Source organism: Cydia fagiglandana, chromosome 25 (genome assembly GCF_963556715.1).
Source record: "Cydia fagiglandana chromosome 25, ilCydFagi1.1, whole genome shotgun sequence".
Taxonomy (NCBI): Eukaryota; Metazoa; Arthropoda; class Insecta; order Lepidoptera; family Tortricidae; genus Cydia; species Cydia fagiglandana.
In genome coordinates, this window is record NC_085956.1 from 11,301,202 (window position 1) to 11,313,597 (window position 12,396).

The following is a 12,396-nucleotide window of genomic DNA, read 5'->3' on the forward strand; positions in this document are numbered from 1 at the left end:
CCAAATGGTTCGTGAGAATATAACACACGGTGCGTCGCCAGTTGTCTTCTTTTGAACTCGGCTTGACACGCTGCCGCGTGTCTAGATTGTTCTTGGAAAAGAAACGACTAAGAAATGCGGTTAAATCCTAAAACTATAGAATAGAGCCGCACGAATTTAAGAATTTAGGGCAGAGGGGGAGGGCGGGGACCCGGGGGGACGTTGTGTATTACTGACTTACTGTTGATGCACACGAAATAATAAGCTATTTGATGCGGACTGTGTTACGATATGGCCTAGTTGTTCGCAGATAGTGAGGGAGGCCTCGGGCTGCAGCCCCTGCTGCTGCCCCTGCTGCCGCGCCGAGTGCCGCCGCGGCTGCGTATAGGTATCGCACCGGAAGCTGAGGCACACGCCCCTCTATTTACCTCAACTTAAATTGCGAGACCTATACGCAGTGGCGGATTAGGCTTTAGATATGTCAATGAGTTCGTAAAGGCAGTGGCGGGGCCCGTAACCGAGCCGTAGTATTTGCTAAATGTTATAATTAAGGTAATCTGCCACGGCCTATAGGAGCGCAAAATCGGCAACCTAGGCCTAGAACTTTTTCTAGCAAAAACGAGAGATTGAGAGTTGAAATATCGACAAAACTGTTATCGATAAGCAAAACAATTAAGTCACGACAGAGTTACTTTCACATTTGTAAGTATTATAAAAAAATAAGGTTTGCTGTGAGCTCAGCGGCGATGCACCGTTATTGGGGAAACTTTTTGGCTTACAATAACTCATATTTTTCTCTCGACTTAAATGATCAAGTGGAACTTCTAATGAAGACAACGAGGGCATAACGGCTAGGTCGGATTAATGTTTGGGAATGACTGGTACCTATGAATGCAAGTATTCCCATTTGTGCCCGGTGGGGACATATGGGAATACACCCGATGGCCTGGTTGTTCGCAGATTGTCAGCCAGGTGTGGGGATGTTGTAATTGCTGCTGCCGCTGCTGCCGCCTCTGCTGCATGCCGGCGTGCCGGCGCGGCTGCTACTCATAGGTATCGCATCGTAAGTTGAGGCCACGCACGTTCAATTATTTTTGTTTCTTTATTTACCTGTGTGTGTATTACAATAACCTCAACTTGTTGCGAGACCTATATGCAGTGGCGGATTGTTAGAATGTAGATATGTTGTTAAGTTTAGGCAGTGGTGGGAGCCGTAGCATTTGCTGCAACTGCTAAGGTGATCCGCCACTGCCTATAGGAGCGCTATTGGCAACCCTAGCAACCCATTTTTTTTAAGTTTAGCATTTTTTAAATACGTTGAAAACCTCTTTTATTATATTTTAAATTGAAGAAGAAGATATATAGAAGGAACTTGACTAAGGAATGCGAATCGGTTATTTTTTGTATGGAAATAACCGCGGTTTCGGTTAAAAACCGATTATTGCCATACAAAAAATAACAGATTTGCATTCCCTTTACTCGACATAGGGGTTATAATACGACGCGATAGGTATAATAGAATAATCGGAAAAGGTCCGATCGCCAATAGCGCAGCACTCAGTGGCGGATGTGCCCTAAGGCCCACGGCCCAGTAGCTAGGCCCACGGCCCAGTAGGCCCACGGCCCAGTAGGCCCGGGCCTCGGGCGGTAAAAAACTAGGGTCGGCAAATTGTGACAAAAAATTCGCTGATGCTAACAAGAAATAACAAAATAATAAAATAAAAATGTAGTCAATAATCATATTGGTGCTGCGAAAGGGGCGGCTGGCTATACCCTAGTAGCATTTTCGTTGGGGCCCACGGTGCCAACGGTAGGGAAAACGTTGGGATGAGGTTCGTTCCGTAGCCAACGTTAATTTTGTATTGGCCCACCATCGCATTTACCAACATTCGCTGTGGCACAGATGCCCAACAATGGGCCTATGTGTATTTTGGTACCGTTGGCTAAACAACGATAATATTCGTTGGCCCAATGATGACAAAAATCGCATTTACCAACATTGGCTGTGGCATTGATGCCCAACAATGGGCCTTTGTTTATTTTGGTAACGTTGGCTAATCAACGATATCATCCGATGGCCCAATGACGACAAATATCGCATTTACCAACATTGGCTGTAGCATTGATGTCCAACAACGGGCCTTTGTTTATTTTGGTAACGTTGGCTAATCAACGATATCATCCGATGGCCCAATGACGACAAATATCGCATTTACCAACATTGACTGTAGCAGTGATGGCCAACAATGGGCCTTTGTGTATTTTGGTAACGTTGGCTAATCAACGATATCATCCGATGGCCCAATGATGACAAATATCGCATTTACCAACATTGGCTGTGGCACTGATGTCCAACAATGGGCCTTTGTTTATTTTGGTAACGTTGGCTAATCAACGATATCATCCGATGGCCCAATGACGACAAATATTGCATTTACCAACATTGGCTGTAGCATTGATGCCCAACAATGGGCCTTTGTGTATTTTGGTAACGTTGGCTAGTCAACGATATCATCCGATGGCCCAATGATGACAAATATCGCATTTACCAACATTGGCTGTGGCACTGATGCCCAACAATGGGCCTTTGTTTATTTTGGTAACGTTGGCTAATCAACGATATCATCCGATGGCCCAATGACGACAAATATTGCATTTACCAACATTGGCTGTAGCATTGATGCCCAACAATGGGCCTTTGTGTATTTTGGTAACGTTGGCTAGTCAACGATATCATCCGATGGCCCAATGATGACAAATATCGCATTTACCAACATTGGCTGTGGCACTGATGCCCAACAATGGGCCTTTGTTTATTTTGGTAACGTTGGCTAATCAACGATATCATACGATGGCCCAATGACGACAAATATCGCATTTACCAACATTGGCTGTGGCACGGATGCCCAACAATGGGCCTTTGTGTATTTTGGTAACGTTGGCTAGTCAAAGATATCATCCGATGGCCCAATGATGACAAATATCGTATTTACCAACATTGGCTGTGGCACTGACGCCTAACAATGGGCCTTTGTGTATTTTGGTACCGGTGGCTAAACAACGATAACATTCGTTGGCCCAGTGAGCACAAATATCGCATTTACCAACATTGGCTGTGGTACTGATGCCCAACAATACCAGTTGAGTTTGCTTGTGGCGTCACTAGATGGCGTTACTGTCTCCAAACATCGAAGTTATAGTTATTTTCTCGATTATTCCGCATATAATCATAATATTTTTTAAAAGTAACTTATAAATCTAATAGCTATAACTATAAAACTTATACATAAATTTAAAAAATTGTATTTTACCAACATTTTCTCAATTTAAATCTCAAAAAACATAAATCTCGCTTACGAAGTTTCGAAGTGCGGTTAGTATATATACAAGTTAGAGTGTATAGTAAGTGTACTTGCTTCGGCAGCATATACTAAAATTGGAACGATACAGAGAAGATTAACAACAACTGCTGCCTAGGGCCTTCATGTGGATACAACCAATGCCTACCGTAGTGTAATTGTAATATTTATCAGCAAAGGCCCAACGTCGTATTACACAACCACTTAACGTAGGGTAACTGTAGGATTCGTAAACAAAAGCCCATTACATAATTAGACTGTAGGCACACTATAAATTACACAACTATTTACCTACGGTAGTATTGTAAGAATCCTACACAAGGCCCAACGTTAAAGTTACAATGTTGGCCCTTTGTGGGACAAGCTGTGTTGGGCCTTCAACCTGGTGCACGACTACCTACCGACCTACCTGACTTGCCGATGGGTAATTGTTGAATTTGCAAACAGAAGCACAACGAAAAAATTGCCCTTTTTTATTTTTTTGCAGTTGGCCCTACAGCAAGCCATACGGCCAAATGTAACAATTAACCAACCATGAAACAAATGAGTATAGGCCCAACCACGGCCCAACCAAAACCACCACCGTTGAATAATTGTATGATTTATTTAAATAGGCCCAACGAAAAAATTACTCTAATGGCCCTCTGTTGGGAATCTTTGGGAGGGCCTTTGTCGAGGGCCCTCCAGCAAATCGTACGGCCAAATGTAACAATTAACCAACCATCAAACAAATGTGTATAGGCCCAACCACGGCCCAACCAAAACCACCACCGTTGGATAATTGTATGATTTATTTAAATAGGCCCAACGAAAAAATTACTCTAATGGCCCTCTGTTGGGAATATTCGGGAGGGCCTTTGTCGAGGGCCCTCCAGCAAATCGTACGGCCAAATATAACGGTTGCCCAACTAATACGTAAACTAAGGCCCAACAAAATCCCTACAAGAAAATGCTATTAGGGTAGGGGCTAGTGCGCAGGGCGGCGAAGACTGCAAATCCGCCACTGGCAGCACTGATTTGCCGTGTAGTAGGAATTTTTCTGATATTTCCGAGAACTTTTCTAATATATTTTTCCCACCTGCAGCGCAGCACTCACAGTCACATTCGGATTTGATACCGTGTCGGAAGAGACTTTTATAGATTCTATTTTATTCCATGCTTACAAGCTGATCTAGTTACTTTTAAAAGTATCATATGTTGTTGTGTTGGTGGCCTCTTCTTATGTTGCGATGCAATATCTATCCCATGCAGTCCTACAGAAACTGTACTTTTAAAGAGAATAGTGGGCGACTGCTACGCCAAACAAACGAGGCGCTTTGTTTGGCTTATTTCGATTTTTTTATTATATATTTTCCTATGTATTCTTTGTAATATTAAACTCGTAATACTTTTCCTCTCAGAACTATAATGAGGGCATATATACCGGCAAAAGAAAGCGGGATTCATTGAGTGTGCTACTTGGCGGTTGTTCGCAGATTGTCAGCCAAACCTGGGCCTGTTGCTCTTGCTGCTGCCCCTGCTGCCAGCGATGCTGCCACCTGAGCTGCCGCCGCACCTGCGTATAGGTATCGCATCATAGGTTGAGGCCACACAACCAAACATTGCCATTTTTATGTCCTGAAGCCACGAATAGACTAGGGATGAGCGGTGAGGTGTGGCGTCGTTGCCAGACTTCGCTTCGGGCGATTTAATATTTATGCTGTCGCGCGAAGCCCGGCAACGTCGCCGCACTTCATCGGACGTCGCCGGCAACTTGTCGTGCGACAAATGTCCCTAGTCTATCCGTGGCTTAATTTGCCCGTGTCTGAATTTACATTAGCCTCAACTAGTTGCGAGACCTATATGCAGTGGCGGATTAGATTTAAGCTAGGTTAATGAGTTCGTTGAGGCAGTGGCGGGGGCCGTGGCATTAGCTGCATCTGCTAAGGTGATCCGCCACTGCCTATTATAGGAGGGGCATTCCATAAAAAAGGTATATGAAGCTAGTTACTTTTAAAAGTATCATATGTTGTTGTGTTGGTGGCCTCTTCTTATGTTGCGATGCAATATCTATCCCATGCAGTCCTACAGAAACTGTACTTTTAAAGAGAATAGTGGGCGACTGCTACGCCAAACAAACGAGGCGCTTTGTTTGGCTTATTTCGATTTTTTTATTATATATTTTCCTATGTATTTTTTGTAATATTTAACTCGTAATACTTTTCCTCTCAAAATTATAATGAGGGCATACCGGCAAAAGAAAGCGGGATTTATTGAGTGTGCTACTTAATTGACGGTTGTTCGCAGATTGTTGGCCAAGCCTGGGCCTGTAACTCTTGCTGCTGCTGCTGCTGCCAGCGATGCTACCCCTTGAGCTGCTGCCGCAGCACCTGCAGATAGGTATCGCATCATAGGTTGAGGCCACAAAACCAAACATCGCCATTTTTATGTCCAGCCACGAATAGACTAGGGATAATTCGGTGAGGTGCGGCGTCGCGTCGTTGCCAGACTTCGCTCGATATTGGGCGGTTTAATATTTATGTTGTCGCGCGACATGTCGAGCGAAGTCCGGCAACTTCGCCGCACTTCATCGGACGTCGCCGGCAACTTGTCGTGGGACAATTGTCCCTAATCTATCCTTGGCTTAATTTGCCCGTGTCTGAATTTACATTAACCTCAACTTGTTGCGAGACCTATATGCAGTGGCGGATTAGACTTAAGCTAGGTTAATGAGTTCGTTGAGGCAGTGGCGGGGCCGTTGGCATTAGCTGCATCTGCTAAGGTGATCCGCCACTGCCTATAGGTGGGGCATTCCACAAAAAAGGTATATTAAGCTAATTTATCTAAAGTTATCACGCCAAATATTGGCTTCTTATCTTTTTCAGAAGTCTAAAAAAACCGACACTTCCGGAATGCCCCAGGAGCGCAACTAGGCAAGGCGAAGGCTAAGGAATACTAATTACCAGATCCGAATCCTTATTTTCCCGGATTACGAGATGTCCAGTGAACACAAGACGTTGCCCAATATTTGATTTCCCAGTTTTCGACGTGGATAAATGAATTAAAACGTTCCAAAAAATTGTGGATTAAGCCTCGGGGTCTTAGACTTGGTAAAAAAAACCTTCAAGAAAAGAGCGTATTCCCATCTCAAATTCCGGCAACGCGCTTACAACCTCACCGTCAATCGCCTACCGTCAGGCGGTCCATATATCTGCTCGTTAGCCTTTTAACTATATCATTAAAAAACAAAGTTTTGTACGGAACACTAAAAAGTAGAAGCGAATTTATAAATTTCGACTTATTTTGTTTTATGAAGCTCCTGCGTCAGGATAATATATCTTTTCACCACACCAGCTCGGAAAGGCTTACTTTGCACGTCAAAAACTGATAGCAAAGTTACATTTTATTCACATGTGAGGCAAAGTAATCAAATGCAAATTTTGAGTTGTTTTCTTTTGTTTGCTGGTAGAATTGACTTTTAAATGATGATTTTGGATGATAAATATTTAATTAACATTCATTTATTGGATTTGATTTTGTTTCATATTTTACAATTAATATTTGCTTCGGGCTGGTGTGGTGAAAAATTTTGTGTTTCACTCGGGGGCAAATTTTGTTTAACCCTCGTGCTTTGAAACCCTCGCAACGCTCAAGATTCCATTTATCGGACCACTCGCTATGCTCGTGGTACAATTTTGGAATCTTTCGCTTGCTCGGGTATCAATAATTAGCACTTGCGGTTAAAAACAACAACTTTGCCCCCTTGTAAAACAAATAACTATTATCGATACCTACGATAATTAATTAAATTGCTAAGTGACAATAAATAGATAAACAATAAAGATGAAATAATATTTTTAAATCTCTAGCGGCTTTTATGTTAATTGTCATTATGACCAGGTAGGAAATGGTACAGAAATCGAAATTCCTTATTGACTGTTGGTGCTTTGAAATTTTACCACATATATATTGTTCCTGATTAAGAGTTAGAACCACATGATTACTTCTGTTGAGTTCTTTCTAATCTTAAAAGATATACCTTATATATACTTATAGCCGTTATAGCTTTACAAGACTACATCCTTGTCTGAATATTGTGATTGTCCTCTTACAAATCCAGTTTTTCCTTTTGTCCGCAGATTGTCAGCCAAGCCTACGGCTGCAGCGGTTGCTGCGGCAAGAGACCCTGTCGTCCGCCTCGCTGCCCCGGCGGCTGCAAGCCCAAGTACTGGTGACCCCCTAATATCCCATACCCTCATGGTAAGTCACCCTCCCCTCCCCCCCTCCTCGATTTCATCGCTTTGGAACTGGTACATCCGTCCCACACCAATTTTAGTGGCTAGCCATAAGCCGCGCGTGGCGCTGCTGTCGCCACCTAGCGGTCATATCTCTCCTATTCGTAACAGACGCGTTATGTTTATTTTTATTTTATTTATTTAAGGTACACCAACGGATAATACACTACACAATTACATAGGAACAAGGACATTTAACATTAACAGATGCTTACCCTAGTAGCATTTTCGTTGGGGCCCACGGTGCCAACGGTAGGGAAAACGTTGGGATGAGGTTCGTTCCGTAGCCAACGTTAATTTTGTATTGGCCCACCATCGCATTTACCAACATTCGCTGTGGTACAGATGCCCAACAATGGGCCTTTGTGTATTTTGGTACCGTTGGCTAAACAACGATAATATTCGTTGGCCCAATGATGACGTATATCGCATTTACCAACATTGGCAGTGGCAGTGGCAGTGATGCCCAACAATGGGCCTTTGTGTATTTTGCTACCGTTCGCTAAACAACGATAACATTCGTTGGCCCAATGGTGACGAATACCGCATTTACCAACATTGGCTGTGGCACAGATGCCCAACAATGGCCCTTTGTGTATTTTGGTAACGTTGGCTAGTCAACGATATCATCCGCTGGCCCAATGATGACAAATATCGCATTTACCAACATTGGCTGTTGCACTGATGCCCAACAATGGGCCTTTGTTTATTTTGGTAACGTTGGCTAATCGACGATATCATCCGATGGCCCAATGACGACAAATATCGCATTTACCAACATTGGCTGTAGCATTGATGCCCAACAATGGGCCTTTGTTTATTTTGGTAACGTTGGCTAATCAACGATATCATCCGATGGCCCAATGACGAGAAATATCGCATTTACCAACATTGGCTGTAGCATTGATGCCCAACAACGGGCCTTTGTTTATTTTGGTAACGTTGGCTAATCAACGATATCATCCGATGGCCCAATGACGACAAATATCGCATTTACCAACATTGGCTGTAGCATTGATGCCCAACAACGGGCCTTTGTTTATTTGGTAACGTTGGCTAATCAACGATATCATCCGATGGCCCAATGACGACAAATATCGCATTTACCAACATTGACTGTAGCATTGATGCCCAACAATGGGCCTTTGTGTATTTTGGTAACGTTGGCTAATCAACGATATCATCCGATGGCCCAATGATGACAAATATCGCATTTACCAACATTGGCTGTGGCACTGATGCCCAACAATGGGCCTTTGTTTATTTTGGTAACGTTGGCTAATCAACGATATCATACGATGGCCCAATGACGACAAATGTCGCATTTACCAACATTGGCTGTAGCATTGAGGCCCAGAAATGGGCCTTTGTGTATTTTGCTACCGTTCGCTAAACAACGATAACATTCGTTGGCCCAATGGTGACGATACCGCATTTACCAACATTGGCTGTGGCACGGATGCCCAACAATGGGCCTTTGTGTATTTTGGTAACGTTGGCTAGTCAGAGATATCATCCGATGGCCCAATGATGACAAATATAGTATTTACCAACATTGGCTGTGGCACTGACGCCTAACAATGGGCCTTTGTGTATTTTGGTACCGGTGGCTAAACAACGATAACATTCGTTGGCCCAGTGAGCACAAATATCGCATTTACCAACATTGGCTGTGGTACTGATGCCCAACAATACCAGTTGAGTTTGCTTGTGGCGTCACTAGATGGCGTTACTGTCTCCAAACATCGAAGTTATAGTTATTTTCTCGATTATTCCGGATATAATCATAACATTTTTTTAAAGTAACTTATAAATCTAATAGCTATAACTATAAAATTTAAACATAAATTTAAAAAATTGTATTTTACCAACATTTTCTCAATTTAAATCTCAAAAAACATAAATCTCGCTTACGAAGTTTCGAAGTGCGGTTAGTATATATACAAGTTAGAGTGTATAGTAAGTGTACTTGCTTCGGCAGTACATATACTAAAATTGGAACGATACAGAGAGGATTAACAACAACTGCTGCCTAGGGCCTTCATGTGGATACAACCAATGCCTACCGTAGTGTAATTGTAATACATATTTTTTAATACAGTTGCTCAAAAAGTGCTACTTTACGTAGCTGTTTAGCGTGCGGAAAGTTGGTTATCTCGAACTAGTGCTTTTTACTTTTCCAATTTTTTTAAATTTATACTTGTTCCAATTCACGACTACTTATTGATGAGTGTTAATATTAGTTTCCTTTAAACGTCGTAATCAGCATAAAAACCTATCGTTAATGTAAGAATACGAAAAATATTACATATTTCATATTTAATTACTTACCTCTTCATCATTATAACACGTTTATTTTTTAATATTCAATATTGAAAATTCCGTTCTTAAAAAGTTGACTGAATGGAACGGAATAGCTGCCAAACGCCCATAGATATAATATACTTAAAGACGACGTCTAACCGAGCTGTCACTGTTACCACTTTTGTTTAGTGTACGATTAACAATGTTTTTCTTATTTTTTCGCAACTGTATTAAAAAACGTCGTTCGATACACGTGCGGAAATGTCATTCTTAAGTAATGACATACCTTCCGCACTAGCATCGAAATGTACTATATCAGCAAAGGCCCAACGTCGTATTACACAACCACTTACTTAACGTAGGGTAACTGTAGGACTCGTAAACAAAAGCCCATTACATAATTAGACTGTAGGCACACTATAAATTACACAACTATTTACCTACGGTAGTATTGTAAGAATCCTACACAAGGCCCAACGTTAAAGTTACAATGTTGGCCCTTTGTGGGACAAGCTGTGTTGGGCCTTCAATCTGGTGCACGACTACCTACCGACCTACATGACTTGCCGTTGGGTAATTGTTGAATTTGCAAACAGATGCACAACGAAAAAATTGCCCTTTTTAGTTTTTTGCAGTTGGCCCTACAGCAAGCCATACGGCCAAATGTAACAATTAACCAACCATCAAACAAATGAGTATAGGCCCAACCACGGCCCAACCAAAACCACCACCGTTGAATAATTGTATTATTTATTTAAATAGGCCCAACGAAAAAATTACTCTAATGGCCCTCTGTTGGGAATCTTCGGGAGGGCCTTTGTCGAGGGCCCTCCAGCAAATCGTACGGCCAAATGTAACAATTAACCAACCATCAAACAAATGTGTATAGGCCCAACCAAAACCACCACCGTTGAATAATTGTATGATTTATATAAATAGGCCCAACGAAAAAATTACTCTAATGGCCCTCTGTTTGGAATCTTCGGGAGGGCCTTTGTCGAGGGCCCTCCAGCAAATCGTACGGCCAAATATAACGGTTGCCCAACTAATACGTAAACAAAGGCCCAACAAAATCCCTACAAGAAAATGCTATTAGGGTAGCCACTTATAGGTGACCACAGCTCACGCGTGTACATAATCATAATCAATTTATTCATAAAACCAGTTTACATGTCAATATTCTATTTAAAGAGAAGTCAAGAGAAGATCATATCAAAGAGAGTATACATATAAACAACTAAAATTAACTTAAAGTTACTTAAATTTACATAAAGTAGAGAAATATAAACAAGAGAACATGTAAGCATGCAGACATAGAATTAAAATAGTAATAAAGTACCATGGGGGTCATCCATTAATTACGTCACACGAATTTCTAGGTTTTTTTACCCCTCCCCCCCTCCTTGTCACACTTGGTCACATTTGGCAAACCCCTCCCCCCTAGTGTGACGTCACATTTTTTCTACGAAATCGCCAAATCAAATTAAGTAAGTACCGAAGTATTATTAATATTTTATCCAAATATTTTTGACGATATAAATATTGGTAATTTTATAACCCAAAACTGCTTAGGAAAGGAAATTAAACGAATAAAAACGATTATCGTTTTAAAAACTTGTTATTTGAATGTACAGCGAATAAAATAATTTAAATAAATTTTCGGTTACTGATGAAGTTAAAGTGACGTCACAAAGTTTGTGTCTCCCCCCTCCCCCATGTCACAATATGTCACATTTTCTTGACCCCTTCCCTCCCCCTAAACGTGTGATGTAATTAATGGATGACCCCATGGGATGAAAAGTAGAGGCCATTCCTCTAATGTGACTTATTTAGATGCGAGACAATTGAGTTTCTGAATTTTAACTCTGGATCATTCAGTATATCTATACTCCTGGAGTCAGGGATGGAGTTATATAGCCGTACCATCCCAGAGATTGGCGAGTTGGATGTTAGAAAGTGAATCTTCTGTACTTAGTACTATTATTTATTCTGTGGCCCAAGTATTGGAGCAATAGTTGTATGTTAAAGTATTAAATTGTGTATCCGCAGATCGCATGGCTCCTGGCGCGGCTGGCGGGCCTGCTGTGGCTGGCGCTGGCGGCGGCCGCCTGCAAGAAGAGGATCATCGTGTGCCGCCCGCCGCCCGGCCAGCCGCCCGCGTGCCGGCAGGGCGTCGCTGGTGAATACCTCCCTAATACCTAGTAGGGGGCCATCCGTTTATTCAGAGGTGGGAAGACGTCACACCGTGCCGCCCGACGCAGGGCATCCGTTCGTTGAGAGGGCATTAAGGAGTCTCATGTGCCGCCGGCGCCCGCTATTTAATACATTAGTTATTAACTCACATTATAGACGGGTCTAACGCGAATTATATTCAATTACCTTGATTTACCGACGTTTCGACTTTCGACACAGGTTTCACTGGTCGTGGTCGCGGCTGACTGATGTCCCAGCAAAATGTCAAAACAGAGATTTGTGCATCT

At 42.3% G+C, this 12,396-nt stretch overlaps 1 protein-coding gene across 1 annotated transcript; it reads left to right on the forward strand.

Annotated features, from left to right (window-relative positions):
• The first annotated feature begins 853 nt into the window (after window positions 1-853).
• On the forward strand, window positions 854-12,118 carry LOC134676867 (uncharacterized). Its single transcript, XM_063535250.1, has 3 exons — window positions 854-1,032; window positions 7,457-7,577; window positions 11,966-12,118. The coding sequence occupies exons 1-3, from the start codon at window positions 854-856 to the stop codon at window positions 12,116-12,118; spliced, it is 453 nt and encodes a 150-aa protein (XP_063391320.1).
• The last annotated feature ends 278 nt before the right edge of the window (window positions 12,119-12,396 follow it).

Coding starts and splice junctions, on each gene's coding strand:
- LOC134676867 (XM_063535250.1), top strand. CDS start 854: ATGACTGGTACCTATGAATGCAAGTATTCCCATTTGTGCCCGGTGGGG. Junction 1,033..7,456: donor GGCGCGGCTGCTACTCATAG/GTATCGCATCGT, acceptor TTTTGTCCGCAG/ATTGTCAGCCAAGCCTACGG. Junction 7,578..11,965: donor TAATATCCCATACCCTCATG/GTAAGTCACCCT, acceptor GTGTATCCGCAG/ATCGCATGGCTCCTGGCGCG.